Source organism: Thamnophis sirtalis, unplaced genomic scaffold, assembly GCF_051295495.1.
Source record: "Thamnophis sirtalis isolate CommonGarterSnake01/CBP01778 unplaced genomic scaffold, rThaSir2_p1.2 scaffold_1, whole genome shotgun sequence".
In the NCBI taxonomy this organism is placed as follows: domain Eukaryota; kingdom Metazoa; phylum Chordata; class Lepidosauria; order Squamata; family Natricidae; genus Thamnophis; species Thamnophis sirtalis.
The window spans coordinates 25,187,316-25,203,781 of record NW_028261381.1 but is presented as its reverse complement, the minus strand read 5'-3'; the positions used below and the strand labels follow the sequence as shown (position 1 = coordinate 25,203,781).

Genomic DNA, 16,466 nt, shown 5'->3' with positions numbered 1-16,466 from the left:
ACCTCTGGGTGTAATATTCTGCTTAGGTTTCATTCACAAATTATTCTGAGTAAAGATGAGCATGCACTAAATGTTCAGTGTTTTTTTGCTTCCTCGACTTCTATTTTCCATGGCTTTTGCTTTTATCTGAAATATATAACCATATTAATCAACAGGACTCTCGTGAAGGAATTTCATTAGACACCTACAAAATGTTCTACTGCATCTTCTTCAGCTATGCACACGGTATTGAACTTTTGAACAATGTTCCTTATTAGGGTAAGTGATATATTATGCTAAGTGCAGAAAAGGAATAAGAAGTAGTAAACCAAAGAAATTAAAAGTAAGAGATTAAAAATAGTGAAAGGAAAAGGTAGAAGAATCAGTTTATATCCACGCCATTCACTATACTTCTTCCTATGTTTCTATACAACAGAGATCCCCAACCCCCAGGCCGAAGTCCACTACTGATCCTTGAGCCATTCAGAACAGGGCTGCGGAAGTGACGGGCAGGCAGGCATACACGCATCCCCATGCGCAATTCAGTGGGTGAGCACATGCACTCATGCTTCATTTGCGGTGGCCTATGTGCCTGCCACTTGCACAAATGGAGATGCACATGTGCGTGCACTTGCCTGCCACTCACACAGCACCAATCCCTCCCTCCCCAACAGTCCACAAAGCCAGAGAGGTCAGGGAACTCTGCTATACATACAAATACATTTGCTTGCAATTCATACTTTCCCTGTTGTTCCTTATATTTGCTTGTTTTGAAAATCTCATCAACTCCATCCAGCTACAAATTTCATAGTCTTCTCTTCCCTCTGAATCTATTCTATATTTATTTTGCAATTGCGATCCTCGTTCATTCCGCTTATACAATCCAACTATCTTATTTATTACAATTTTTCTCAATCTAATTTATTTTACGATCCATTAGGGAATATAAAGTGCAGGAAAGCTCTTTCCAGGAAGAATGAACTAAAATGTTGATAGTACCATTGGGCACTTTCTCGTTAAAGAATGAAGGAGAACTATATCAGTTGTGCTGCAAAAACCCTTACAAATCTAGATGGCAGCAATATTCAATTTATTTTTCTATTTTTTGTTGCCAAATAGTAGTAGTCTGCATTTCTGAAGCCCATCTATGATAGGCCTAGGGTAAGGAGAAGCTTGAGTCTCTGTGAACCTATAGAGCCCACAGTAGCCATATCCCTTGCTTCTTCTATTTGAGCTGGTTCCACCACAAAACCGCGGTAGACTAAAGCGCGTGTGACTAAAGCGCGGTGACAAAACCGCACCGTCAAAACCGCGCGACAACAGCGCTCCGACAGAAGCGCGCTGTAACATAACCCTAAAAATAACCCTAAACCTAACCCTAAACCTAACGCTAAACCTACCCTAAACCTAACCCTAAACCTAATCCTAAACCTTACCTTAAGTTAAATCGCGCTTCTGTCAGCGCGCTGTTGTCGGCGCGCTGTTGTCGGCGCGCTTTTGACATAGCGGTTTTAGCGCCGCGGTGTTGTCGGCGCGCTTTTGACGTTCGTAGTTATGTCGTGCCACGATTTGAGCTCAGAAAACCATCTAATTTAATTTAAAATTTAAAGCACCATTCTTTGACCTCTTGCTTCTCCAATGTGGCTCATTTGCATGATTATCTTCTTTCGCAACAGACATCTAATGTATTGGTAGAGAAACAACTTTTTAAAATGATTACGATGATTCATTTAGTGGCTGTTCGAAGTTAGAACAGCGCTGAAAAAGTGACTTATAACTGTTTTTATCTCCCCTAAATCTCCCCTAAATTGAGAAAGGAATCTGAATTCTGATTTCATACACTAGTGAAAGTAATATCCATCTCCATCCATCACACTGTTGTGTTTATGAACCACAAATCGAATAAGCTATGATTAATTGGATCCACGCAGCACATGAAGGCCATACAAAATAGTCGTATTGACAGCAGGGCACATGCCCACCCACCATCAGGAACTGCCTAAAAAAATCTTGTTGTTCTAACTTTCTCAGCCACCGACTTTGAAGGGTATGTATCCACTTTCGGTACCTGCCTAACTTCAGTTCTGTGGTCAGGGGAAAAAAGGGGTGGGGAGCTGCTAGCAGAACTTGCAGTATAATTGCTAGAATCCTCCTAAGGAGATTACACCAAGAGTGGAGCAAAGAAAGCAGATTAACCTTTTGAATGCACCCACATTACACCCCCCCCCCTCAATCCCAGGCCTATATGTGTGCCCCAGGAAATTTGCTCTTTCTCCTTAATCTGGTCCAACAATAGGGCTTTCATTCGCTGTGGAGTAATTATTGTTGTGTTTGGGTGTGACAAGAAGGTAAAGAGAGGGGGGGGGAGAGAATGTAAGTACAAGGTGGAAATAATGCAGTTTCTCCATCCTCCACAACTGGGATTGTGGACCCAGATTGATGGGGGGCGGGGAGGTTGACTTTGCAAACTGCTTAGAGGGCTGAAAAAACCCTGTGAAGCGGTATATAAGTCTAGAATAGAATAGAATAGAATAGAATAGAATAGAATAGAATAGAAAGACAAGATATATTCGTCAAGAATCATAAGGTACAACACTTAATGATAGTCATAGGGTACAAATAAGCAATCAGGATATAAGTCTATTGCTAGGGCTATTCGTGCTAAGGCGTGCGGATGACGAGGAGAAAGCAAAGCGGCCCTCGGCTCCGCACACTACCCTGCTCTGCCAGTCACATGGTGTCCGCGTCGCCTAGCAACAGCAAAGCTAAGAGGGGAAAAAAGTTTTCGTGTTCCACTTCGATTCTGCCTCAGACTGATGGAGGGGCGGGCGGGGAGGTCAAACTCGGGCAGTCGTCCGAAAGGGCCGCCCGCTACCATTAACGCCCTAGCAAGCCATCTCTTTCGAGCCAAACGCGCGCGTCCACACACCGGGCTGCTAGCCGGAGGAACCTTGCGGTCAATAAACCCCCCTTCCCTCCCTCCGTCAGGCGCACCACAGACGCTTTTCCTATCATAGCCAACGGGGAACGGCGGGGTGGGGCGACAAGAGCCAAGGCGATGAATGGCCACCGAGATGCGCCTCCAGCTTGACTCCGCTGGGCTTCTTAGCAAAGGCGGCTCGGAAGTTGCGGCGGGGCTGTCAAAAGAACTGGGGGAAACTCGGCAGTCCGCCTCTAAAAACGGGCAAACGACGGTGGAGAGTCGGGTGGGAAAGCGAGGGGAGGGAGAATCCACGCGCTTTTCCTTTGGGACACCGGGGAGGGGGGCGTCGTGGAAGCTCCCTTCTCTCTGAAGTGACCTCAACGAAGGGCCACTTTTTTAAAAAAAACTGCAGCAGATTGTGTGTTTGTGTAGTACATCTAGTGCGTGCGCACGTGTTGTGCGTGTGTAATATATCTAGCATAGAGAGAGAGAGAGAGAGAGAGAGAGAGAGAGAGAGAGAGAGAGAGAGAGAGAGAGAGAGAGAGAGAGAGAGAGAGAGAGAGAGAGAGAGAGAGAGAGAGAGAGAGAGAGAGAGATTGCTTCCTTTTGGCTTCTTCTACAGCCTGGAGAGTATCAGCTGCAGGATTTTAAAATGTGGTCCTTCATCCAGGCCAGTTCAGAGATCTATAGACTGACCCTACAGCTGAGCCCTTTTTCCCTTCCTTCCTGGCCTTTTCTTGTCGACCATCAAAAGATGTCCACTCGGGGGAGTGGAGGAGTCTTTTCTCGGGCTATAACCCCGTAAACAGGCACCGAATTTCAATTTCGCTGGATGCCAGCGGACCTGCAGAAGTCGGTGACATTCCCATTCTTCGCTCGGTTCGGGATTTCCCCTCCCGTTCCTCCCTCGGCCTTTCCCCAAATTGGAGCCCTCGAACAATTCCCAAAGCCCGGCCAAACGCGGGTCCTGTGGACTAGGATCATGGAACTGTAGTCCAGAGCATCTGGAGGACGGTTCAGGCTTGCGCTAAACAAGACAAAGCCCGGGTCCTCTCCGCTGATGTCCGGAGCAGAAGCGGACTTTGGGGGGGGGGGGAGGGCTTACCTTGGCAGCTCCCTTTTAATAGGCAGGCAACGAGTAAGAGGAGCAGTTTGCAAGCAGCTGCCCGTGCCCCGTCCATGCGCTGCTGCGCTCCCATCTGAGATGCTCCGATCTCCCGGCACTTTTGCCGGGCTGACCTCTGTTGAGGAAAAGCGCGCTTCTCTCTTAGTTTCCCCCCCTCCTCCTTCCTGGTAAGGCTAGTTGCAGAAGTAAGGAGTGCTCGTCAGCTGAAACATCGCGTCTTCCCTAACTCTCCCACCCTCCAGACATTGCATAAAGCTCTTTATACCCGCCGGCCCCGGAACTAGCATGAAACATTGTTCCAAGCCCTTGTAGATGGGGCGGGAGTTGCCACTCCTTCTACACTTTGCAAGGAGTGGGGCGGTGGGGGGGGGAGGATACTTGCAAACAAAACTTTAAACCACTTCGTGCCGCACGGCTGGCTGCCTTTGGAGAGGAGCTGAACAAGCTTAAAAAATCTGAATGCCGGGAGGTTTGATTTAAAAGAAATCGTTACTGTAAAAAGTTGGAATCGGTGGGCATGTTTAGAATTGATGTGTGTTATTTCAAGGCAAGGGCTAAGTTCCCACTTTTAGAAGAGTTTTTAGGAAAGTTTTTTTTAAAGGCCTCCTTGTTCAGCCTTAACCTGTAGGCTACTACATAGATATTGATTTTTTTTAAAAAAAAAAAACTTGGACTGGATAAATACTTTATCCAAAGTGATGTGCTTGAAATGTTTGAATATGTTTAAGTCCAATAGCATGTGGGGACCTAGAATGTGTATAGCATAAATCTTTATTACTGTCAAAGACCAGCAATACACATTACTTTTTACACTATATTAAAAAGTACTGACATTAAAATATAATTAAAAAGTATTGATGTTAAAAGTGGATAATAACATACATGTTCTCAAATTGTTCAGGTCACTCCCTGGTTTACATGAGTGAAAAGCAGATAAGTATGGGAGTAAATACAATGGTCCAGAAATTGTTAGAGATATGTCCAAATAATTGGTACAAGATGACAACTATACTTCTGTAACCAATTTTTTTCTTGGATCTAGCATGTGAATACAAATGCCTGCAAGAGGAAACTCTTGCAGTTAAAAAAATATTCACACATGCTTGCTTACACAATTCTAGCTCTATTATTCATGTCTGTCCCCTGCAACATAATATTTGTACCACTTCTCCACTGCCCTCCAAACTTGATAAAATCTTGGTTCTTTCCTGGACAAACGAAATTATTAGTACAAACACCTCAGGGGAGAGTAACTAAACAAAGAATTGAATAGCATACAATAATTAAATGTTTATAATACTCTGTGTTAAATAGTTACTTTCCTGTGCTTAGATCTGTGGTGGGCAAAACATAAATGAGATTTAATGACAATTCTAGGTGATTTGAAGAATAATTCCCAATTATATAACAGTAGTAGTAACATAATGAACATTTAAATCCTGGTGAACATTTGAAATTAAGAAAGATGGAAATACAGTATATATAGGAGAAGGGGAATCAGAAGTGGGTTGCTTCCGGTTCAGCCCGGTTCAGGCAAACCAGTAGTAGTGGTGGTGAGAGGCTACGCCCACACTTACCCGGATGCTTCTGCGCATGCGCAGAAGCATCACAAGCAAGCGAGCACGTACAAGCGAACTGGTAGTAAAAAAAAATGGAAACCCACCATTAATTGGAATGTAGTAAGGAAGGAGAACAAGCACCATTTAGCTTTGATACCTAGATTTCTGGTATCACATTCTGATACCTGGTTCCACATTTCTTCAACTAGGTATCTCTCTTATACCAGGCATCAAGCCTGCCACTCCTGATTGAAGTGACACGTATTTTGCCCGGGGCAGAACAGTTTCCATTGGCTGATTGGATTCAGAATAGAATCTCTCAACATCAGTATTGTCCTTTTTTCCCCCTAGAGGAATCTCATAGAAATAATCAATGGCGCAAAAGATTGTCCAAACAAATGCAGCCCCACAGCCCATTTTTCACAAGTAAAATTGAGCAATTTAAAATGCTGGGTTTTACCTCAGAAGACAATAGAAATATAACATGGGGGAGGAATAGTATTTTAAATATCCCCATTGTTGATTCCCATGGCATTCAAAAAATACAATAGAATCACTGGTATTTCCAGATATTCTAGATCCAAATACTCACTATAGAAATTAAAAAAAAATTGCAATGACTAACATTATTCAAGTTCTGTGAATGCTCTATGCTGAAGAGTTTTCAACATAACTTTTCTCCCATTGTCAAGTTATAAAGTTCAGAACACCAAAGAAAACCGAATGAAAGGAAGTTCAGATTTGACTGGAAGAGCTTCAATACTTCATTGCAGAGAACAGAATTAAGGTTTGTCATTTTTGGTAATAATTATGGTGAGTCTGTGCTCGCTCCAGGAACAGAAGAGGACAATGCACCCTAGTTTCTACTGTATATATATGATCACTTTATAACCTAATTAAAAGGTTGGGAGTAGAAGTTATATCCTATCTACCTTTCGTTTTCTCCTATCACAGTGTTTCTCAACCTTGGCCACTTGAAGATGTCTGGACTTCAACTCCCAGAATTCCCCAGCCAGCATTCAGAATTCTGGGAGTTGAAGTCCAGACATCTTCAAGTAGCCAAGGTTGAGAAACACTGTCCTATCATATAGTTTTGGAGGGCGATTGGTGTCTTTTGTTAATAAGCAAAGGGTTGAGCAATGCACAGGAAGGGGTTTATGGCAATTTGCCACGGCCAACTTGCCATGACTAACATGCCAACCGCCAACTCACCACGGCTAACTCACCACAGCCAACTTGCTATGGCCAATTTGCTACAGAACAACTTGCCATGGCCATCTCGCCATGGGACAACACGCTGCGGTTACAAGAGTTACACTGATATCAAATAAATTGTGAAGTAGAATCATTAAAGAAAGAATGCAAAAGAGGAACAGAATAAAATGTGAATGGAAAAAAATAAAATGTTTTTATTTATTGTAAATAATTAAATAGAATTGTTACATTGTCGTGCAGCGAGTTGGCCGTGATAAGTTGGCTGCAATGAGTTGCCCATGGTGAGTTGGCTGTAGCAAGTTGGCTGTGGCAATTCGTCCCATTCCTCATAGGAACACCCTATTGCCAAGCAGAAGTGCAAGAGAAATATAATTATTACAACTTCAGGGAAGTGTTAAATAGCCAAATTATTGCACCCCATTCATTGCCTTTGGGTCACAACTAGCATTGTCCGGACCGCTCCATTTTTAAGATGCAGAACTTTTTACTTGGTGAAATTGGTCTCATTATTTTGAGATGTCATAAGATATGAAACTATTATCTTAGTTGCTCTGTCATAAATGAATTCACACATATAAAATAGCCACTCCAGTATCTATACCACACACACAATAAATATATGCATCCGAAATTGCAGCTTTTATTCCAAGTATTATTCCAATAGTGTTAATTGTTTCTATAATTATATATTTTAATATAAAATACTTTCAGCATTGCCATTTTAACCCGGTCTACCATGCTAGTTTCTTGTGGAGGTGAGGGAAACATCTGTAAACATCTGCAGTCCTGAGCTCTTCAGAGAAAAGACAGGCTATAAATGCAAAAGACAAAAACCAAATTTTAATGGGTGAGAAGTCAAATCCAAATGCATAATATTTTATTGTGCAGCTTCAATATACAGCTTTTCTAATGAGCTATCGTGTAAGAAAGTTTGCAAGCTGCTGGAGTTTTTTTTTTAATGCCTAGAACTACAAATTCTTGAGTTACATTTCTGCTTGCATTGCCAAAATAAAATGCATGATTTCACACCAAGGTAGTAGATGCTTCTCTCAACAGGTATAAATTTGAGGAGTACAGATATTATACTCTGCATTGAAAGAGTCTTTCGTACAAAGGAAGGCAAAATTATATCTACGGTATTTGAAAGTAAGGCAGAACTGTTGATTGTGTACTAGGAGACAAACATTTCAGCCCCTCCACTTTTATTCCTCCCCACCCCTTACTAGATCACTCAAGGATTCTAATCTCCAAAATATTTCCATTAAGGCAAGGAGGAGGAAAAAGAAGAAGGAAAAAAGCACAAGTGTCTGCAGGTTTGGTAAGGTTGTGATTTATGCAGGTTCAGGGCTGCTTGGGGTATGGTACGACACAGCACCGGGGTCAAGCCACAAGAAACTCTGGGGGCAGATCAGAATATTCAATGAGCTTCCTGGCACCTTTGAATCACAAAGAAGGGATAAGATCTCTCCATCACAAGATCCAGAGCCCTGGAGATTGGAGGAGGGGGGGGAGGAAGAGAAGAGGCGGGAGGGAGGGAGGGAACAGCTTTTCCAGGCTCTCGGCTGTCTGCCTGCCTGCCTCTATGCGCTGTGGGTGAACGGGGCTTGAAACATTCCTTTCTGCACGGAAGGGCTTTTCCTATTGTTGTTTGCTTTGTGGTGCAGTGGAATTCTTGTCGTGGTTTCACAGCAAGTCCCAGGCAGCAAGCTGGCCAAATGAAACCAGCTGCTCTTGGAGAAGAAGGGATTGGAAAGGGGGAGGGAGCGGTGGAGGGAGGTCTCCCTTTTTTAATCCCAAGCAAAAGGAAAGGGGTAGGAATCTAGGGAAAGCTGCTGATCTCCATCGCCCCAATAGAAAACAGAGCCACTGTTGCTTATTGGCTGCTTACACTAAGGCTGCAAGCGAGCAAGCATGGCCAGCTGAGGCCTAGACACAATACTGCAGCTACCCATTTCACTCAAGCAGCCGGGTCCCAAAGAAAGCTGGAAGATTTGCAGTCAGGGAACCAGAAGGTCTGAAGGTGCAGTGAAGGGTGGGGGGAATTATCAGCATCTTGTTAACAGCTTAGCTTGACCTCTACAGAATTGTTGCCAGTCAGTCTTGGAAGGACGCTAGAGCTTCTATGGAATACCACTTTCCAAATGTGGAAATGGGGAATATTGCTTATTTTGAACTCAGTTTTCCTATGATGCCTGAATAGTATCTTTTACAAATCTAAAAAAAACAAAACCATTTTGGAGTGAATTCCACAATGATACATTGAAAGTGACATCAAATAATGGCACAATATTAACCCTTTTTGACTTTTCATGTTCAAAGCTCTGTTTTGTTGCATTATCCTTTAAATAGGTAAATATATTTTATTTGTTTATTTAAAAGATGTATATATGGTTGCCAAGATAACTTCTGAAAAAGAATTGTGAGGATCACATCTTTTTTTTTTTTTAGACATGAGCATTTCTCAGAAGTGAAGAGAGTTTTATGCTCATTCAGTATACCACTTTAAGAAAACATGACTGGTTTCAGGTATCTGTACAATGCTTAAGCCACAATTTGCCTAACTCTGGTTAATTGCATAAGCTACAGGAGCTGGATTCACATACTGAATCAATAAATGAAAAAGCACAGTAGGGTGTAACACGCTGTGTTACTTCAATCTTTCTGACAACACATATATTCCAATTTATATTTAAAAGCCCAAGTATTGGCTATAGGATTACTTAGGTTTGTAATCTTTATTTTAAACCTAAAAAAAGTGGGTACTATAAAACAACTTTGGTTCTTTTCCCAGCATTTCAGTCTGACTACCTGTTCATGTTCAACAACATTGTGAACATTAAAATGTTCTATAAGGGTATTGATTTATTTGTTTGATGAGAGGTTTGTGTTTGCTAAGACTCTGACCTCAGTCAATATTATCATTCAGGTTAGGAAAGGAAACGATACTCTTGGTGATTTAAGAAGATATGCCACAATTGCATTTGTTTGCTTAGATTAGCGAGTGTTTGTCTATTCACTTAAAAAAACCAGAAAAGTTGTTAGTGGCTTCCTGCTCAAAACAGTCCATTGCACAAGTTGCTGGTAAATCAAATACATGACCCAGCCACTCAGGTTAAAAATGGGAATTTGGACCAGAGTTCAGTTTTTTGTTGGCTCAAAGTGTAGCAAACTCTTTAGGTTAATGTATGTCAAAATTGAGAAAGGATCAGTAATTAAAGAGGGGCAAAGCATGTCAAAAAGTTAAAGCTAAAATGATAAAATAATTATTAGTAGCCTCTAGCATTTTTGTTGACAACGTCTCAGAAAATGAAAGACAATACCATTTAATTTTCTTATTATTACAAAGACTTAAAATAGCTATTTTGACAGAGTAAAAATTGGACTACATTAATAGTTCAGCAGCTTGGTCATGTAACATGAATTGTAAAATGTTACATTGCACTTAAATATAGTATAGTTTATATTATATGGATTTAGCTAACTATGATAAATGAACCTAGTGTTTCTGATTTAAAAATATTTACCATTATGTGTGAACCAGCCTGCTGTACCTTGCTTTACAAAACATTATTCACTAAAGTACGATGCACATTCAGTCAATAATTAGCTAATGAGTTTAGTCTCCTATTTTATCTATCTCTTCGGTAGGGTAGAGCAGAAATGTCTAATTTGCCTCAAAGAATAGTTGTTAGTTTCATCTAAATGTTGTAAACTATAATTCCATTAAACCTTCACTCCTCCTGATGTGCTAAGTCTACAATTGCTATAATTCCCAATTATTAACTATGCATTAGTCCTTAATTTGGCATGGTATAATTTATTCTCAAATAAAATAAATAGTATATTTATTTGCTGAATGTTGTTCTACTTAACAAGGTTCAAATATATTTAATACAGTATTGGTTTGTTACTTGGCTAGAATGTCTATATAGCAAAACCTGTGTCAAAGTCTTGTTCTCAATAAGGATAATACATATTTTCCATGTTATAAACTTTATAGATCCTTTAACAGACATACAAATACCCATTGAGATGATGCCACATCAGATGATGGTCCTGAAATTGTGACTGATCCATAAAAATGCTTTATACATGCAACATTAGCCTGTTCAAAATCTATTGCCCTGCAGCACATGTCTATAGAACTGTGTTGATAAGAGCATATCAGATGCAATCTCCTGACTTCTGTTATACGGAATCATGGTATCATAATAGTCATGATCAATTTTAAAACAATGGGAAATATTTAACCTTATGGTTCAAAAAGCAGTTCTTCTGCGAAAAATAAAATTATTGAGCACTTAATAGGTCACAGTGCAGGGTCAGTGGGCTATTCAGTGTGCAGAGTGGATGGGATGATGGAGCATTGGGAAGCAACCCAGTTCATGGACCTGATCAAGGGACATAGGCAGATATCCCCAGATGAGGAGCATCCCATCTTTATCTTTTAGTAAGGCATGTATGAACTAAAAGTTGAAAACTAGTCTCCCCTCGTTCAGTATGGGGAGCAAAACATTTTTATTCCTGGATTTCATTTTAAATGAGATATAGTGAAATGGGGAGAATTTTAAATTTGTGTATGTGCTGTCCAGGGCTGTATGTGGGCCACAGGTTGGACATGCCTGGTCTAAATCATGAACCTGGACAAAGCCTGAAACACTAAAACACTAAAGATTTAAGCAGGAGTGGGAAAATTCTCTCCCTCCCCCCAAAAATGGAATAGGGAGATTTTTGCCTCTCACAGGAAAGGAAGGATCTTGTCCAGAACTGGCTTAGGACCAGGTAAATGGTATTCCAGTTTCCAGGAATATAAGATAGGAGATTCAAAAATATTTAGCAGTCTTGGAATTAGTGTCAGCTAGATAATGATTAGCATTTTTGGATTTTATTAAATTTTATGAGCTTTGTGTATCTTCTTGTTCTGCTTGTGTTCTCTGTATACATGTCTGAATATTCTTGGTTAGGAAAACTAGTACCTGAAATAGAAAGAACATGGCAATTGACATCTGCAGTGTTTATTTGCTTATTTTTCATATGTGCGCATCCACTCACTTCCATGTACACACACATAAGGACTTCCATTTCTTTTAAATCAGCATTCTTGTTCTGACAATGAGTCCATACCAGCTGCCAAGCTAGACAGTTTGGCACTTTCATTTATCCTGGATAAACCAGCATTAAAAAAAAAAAAAAGATTTTCACTGGAATAAATAAATAAATCACTGGTGACAGCACTACCAAGGAAGCTTTCCCTCAGAAGCTGTGAGAAAGTTGTGACTGGTGGATTGTGAGACTCCATTCATGGGAACTGTGGGGACAATACCCCCGTAACCCAGACGTGCCTGTGCTTTAATCATTGCAAACATTTATAGTCTGGAGTATTTATCAAAAAAGACAATCCGTTCCTTTCATTTAGATACAAAAAATATAATCCTTTCCTTTCAGTTAGATACAAAAAAGACAATCTTTTCCTTTCAGTTAGATAAAAGTAATTGTGTTCAGGTTGGAGAAGACCGATCTGTAGAGTGTATGGAGAATAACAACAGCTTCCCTAAATGTGAGTGTCCTTCCTGGCCGAGATTGTGAGTAACAAAGTCAGTTTTACGGACTCAGATCTAATTTGAAGGCGGGCGGGGGGGGGGGGGAGAGTTACAGCCAGAGAGAGAGACATATGGGAAAGTAACACCTCAGACAATCCAGAAAGCAAAAACAAAACCAGCCAAAGTCCTTCTAAGGATTTAGAGAGCAAAGGTGATAGAACAAAGAGAAGCAATGGAGTACAGACATCAAGGCAGAGGAGATGACTGACTTGGGTACACAAGCACAAAAGCTCCCCAGCCAGACCTTTAGTCTTTAAAAACAAAATGCCCCTGAATACAGTCTGCTGCGAAGTTGGCACACAATCCTAGAGGAATTGCACCCTTGTCTAAAGCAGTACAACCTATGGCAGTGATGGCTAACCTTTTTGTTGTTTGGTGCTAAAAATGCAAGTGCGCGCGATAGTACATTTGTGTGCCATGTGTATGCATGCACAACCACCACCCCCGCTCCTCTCCCATGTGTGTTGCACTGCTCGCCTCCAAGCTGAGCTTGGTATTGCTTCTGAGGGGCTGCGGGAGGCTGTTTTCGCCCGTCCAAGGCTCCAGGAAAGCCTCCAGAACTTGGGGAGGGTGAAAAACAGGCCCAATGGCCTACCAGAAGTTCAGGGAGGGTGAAAACGGTCTTCCCTGGCCCTACGGAAGGCCAAATATCAGCTGACCAGCACACGCATGTGCATTGGAGCTGATGTCTTGCATGCCAGCAGATATGGCTCCATGTTACACATGTGGCATGTATGCTATAGGTTCGCCATCACGGAACTATGGACAGAATGCACACTCTCTAAGCCAGTGCTCTTCAAACTTGGCAACCAAACTTGGCAGCCATTGTCCGTGCAAGCATCAGAATACACCTCTTCCACCAAATCAAGCCACCTGCTGTTTAACTGATCACTATGATGGGGAGCCCAGCTATGCGTGCCTTGCACTCCAGAGAACTCTGCCTACAGCACTGAAGCTTAAGATACAGACAGTTATCTGTTAGTACTGTATAGCAGCAAAGCCTCTTCAGACCACATCTATAAACACGTACATCCCACTCTTTGAACATTCCTTTCTCCACTAAGACGGTTGTATACTAAGCATTATAGCTATATCCACCTGTATCAGTAGTCACAACCCAGCTGGCATTCATCACACCCGACCTGGCTGTAAAGCTCATCAAAAAGGATGTTCAGTTTAGCAACCTGAAATATTTACAGGGTTGGAAATGCTGGAAGTATTTACATGGGATGAGTAACTGGCAGCAATAAATTTAAATCGGCATTGCAGAAAGTGGTTTCTGAGCGAAGGCATCCTTGGGATGGTCAAGGGAGTTAAATAATTAAAGCAACATTATGCTGTTCCTATGCAAGGCCTGCTAATGTTACATGTGCATTGTGATGTCACATAGACCAGGGCTGTCAAACTTGTGGCCCGCAGGCCAGATGCGTCACATTCTGGCTACGCCCACGCCCAGTTTAGCGAAGGGGGGGTGTCACAATACATCACATGATGATGCAGGTTTGACACCCCTGACATAGACATACAAGAGGAGAGAGCTTATACCACAACAGCAAACATGGCTGAGATTCCCTCTCCCAAAAGTGCCCAACTGAATGAAGAGATTGAGCTAGTCCTAGATTCATTTTGCATTCCCAATTTGTGGTTTTTTTTTACCGAGGGAACCAACACTGTTAGTGAGCCATTGCTCCGTGCTGAGACATCATAAGTAGAGATGGATCCTGAAGCAAAACAGGATAGGCTATTTGATTAGGCCTGCAACTTTCAGTTGTTTGTAAAAACAAAAAAGGTGGGATCCAGATAAATAAAATATGCAACTTGTTTTGGTTGATAGCTACACTTGCCCGCAAATGGGATGATAGCAAAAAAGTGAGGGTGATTAGAATAAAAACTAAATGTGATTTAATAAAATAAAATATGTTTATACATTAACTCCTAACCTACAAGAATTGTGCCATCATCCTTGCCATGAGATTGTTACAGTAGATCAAAGAAATCTTCCAATTATGCATCTTAAGATGGCCAGTTCTGGTTTCTCTACCAGCAGCTTGGTGTAAACATTTTTTTTTACCTTTCAGAAGCCATCCTTGATTACCACAAGGTAGAGGAGATAATGGCATTTATTTATCTAAAGCCTTTCTTGTTTTATTGGGTATACAGCCAGTTTCATAGAACTTGCTGGCTGGATTTTCTTTTGAGACAGTCTGATAACACTGACCATTCTATTTATCAGCTGATAGTGGGGTCATCTTTTCCTTAAGGGATTACACTTTGTGTTATTTAAATGAAGAGAGCCTCCTTCTTTCATGCTTATCCTATCAAGATGGGAAACCTGCTGATGAATAGAAAATTCTTACCATTAGAAATGAAATGTCAAGAAGGAGATAAATCCCTTCTCAATTAAACTGTGTTTACATGGCCACAATTTCATTAGCTTTTCTAAAGTTGTTTTAGTTTGAATGCCTTAGTATTATATAGCATCTTTTAAAACTAATAACTATTCTCAGTGGAAAGCCTGGTTTGTTTTGTCAACCTACAGCTTCAAACCTTGGAATAGGAATTCAACAAGGAATAGCTCTGAGGCTATTAATACTATGGAAAGTAAAATAATAGATTGAATCTAAGATAAATTAGTCTAAATTAAGCCTCATTTGAAATAACTATGAAAAATGAATCATTCTATTGAAAAGTAAGTGAAAAGATCAGAATCCTATCGGTGCCTATTTAGAAAGCAATCCTATTTGATGCAGTAGGTATTATTTTCAGGTGATGAATTGTAACATTATAATCTGGATCCAATTCCACTAAACTTATAAATATTGCTGTTAGATTACCTGATCTCATCTAAGGAGGCTTAGTTGTAGGATTGGGGAAAATAGGACAGTCCTCAACTGGATTGAAAAATCAAAAGAGGCAAACAGTTCAATCAGAATTCAGTCAAAACCTCTGCTGTTTAAAAGTTAAAATCATATCTGTCAATTGTCCCATCAAAATGAGATCATTTCCACTTTAATTTAAAAGGAAATAATATCCCTTTCTCTTATGCAAAATTCTAATAATAATTTTTAGGAACAACTATACCCATATTATCAATCTTCAGTCTTATATTAAAATGCTGCTGGAAAACCTGATCCCTTATTTTCTTCCTGATGAAGTGCACCAAAACTTCCCTTGGAAGATTTCTTAATCTCACAGATCTGTATTTATTCTACATAACTTATCAATTTATGCCTCTGTATCTTCATCCCAATCAAAAAAAAATTTCTAAGACTTCAATATTCTCTAATATCTTCACCATAATCCTCTGGGATTTATTACTCTCAAAGAAAATTCCTCCTTTCTCAAGTTCAATAGACCCAATTATCTAGTTATTTTTCCCCACTCTGTCTATAATTTCTATTTTATGCTCCAAAATTTTCACATTGTCCTTATGTTATATCAGCAGATGCTTGTTTTACAGAGCTTTCCATCTTAACTTCTTCTTTCCTATCCTTTTTCATCTTTAAAAGTCAGTAAGTTAGCTGAATCACTTGATACTAAATGGACAGCTTTTGTAAAAAAAAAAAAAGAAGAAGAAGAAGAAGAATGGAGGAAATTCTTTGAACCCAGAATATGCTGCTATGTACTCTATGCATAGTTGATCACATCTTTGTTCCTTTATGGAATTAAGTTAATGTTCTTCATTAGAAGTTAGAAGTTCTTTCAGTTCTTTCTTTTGTTCAGGGCCAACAGAAAACATTCATGATTGAGATAAGTGCAGTACAGTTGGTGAAAAAAGACATCATGAGATACAGTATGGTATTTATTTTTGGAGGGAAATTATCTGATTCTCTTCTTATTTATCTTCCAATTGTAATTATCTTCTGAATTTCAGATGTGTTTGCTTTGCAGATTGAGGAGATCCTCTTATATAAAGATATATATATATATATATATATATATATATATATATATATATATATATATATATATATATATATATATATATATATATATATATATATATATATATATATATATATATATATATATATATATATATATATATATATATATTATTTGCT

The 16,466-nt window shown here is 40.1% G+C and overlaps 1 protein-coding gene across 1 annotated transcript in view; it reads right to left on the bottom strand.

Moving 5' to 3' along the window:
- The window catches only part of LRP2 (LDL receptor related protein 2), a 156,741-nt gene extending 152,625 nt beyond the window's left edge, over nt 1-4,116 (bottom strand). Inside the window, exon 1 of the mRNA XM_087709396.1 lies at nt 4,008-4,116. Within this exon, the coding sequence (XP_087565522.1) occupies nt 4,008-4,101 (94 nt within the window). The 5' untranslated portion in view covers nt 4,102-4,116. The remainder of the gene's footprint in view (nt 1-4,007) is intronic.
- Nucleotides 4,117-16,466: the final 12,350 nt, after the last annotated feature.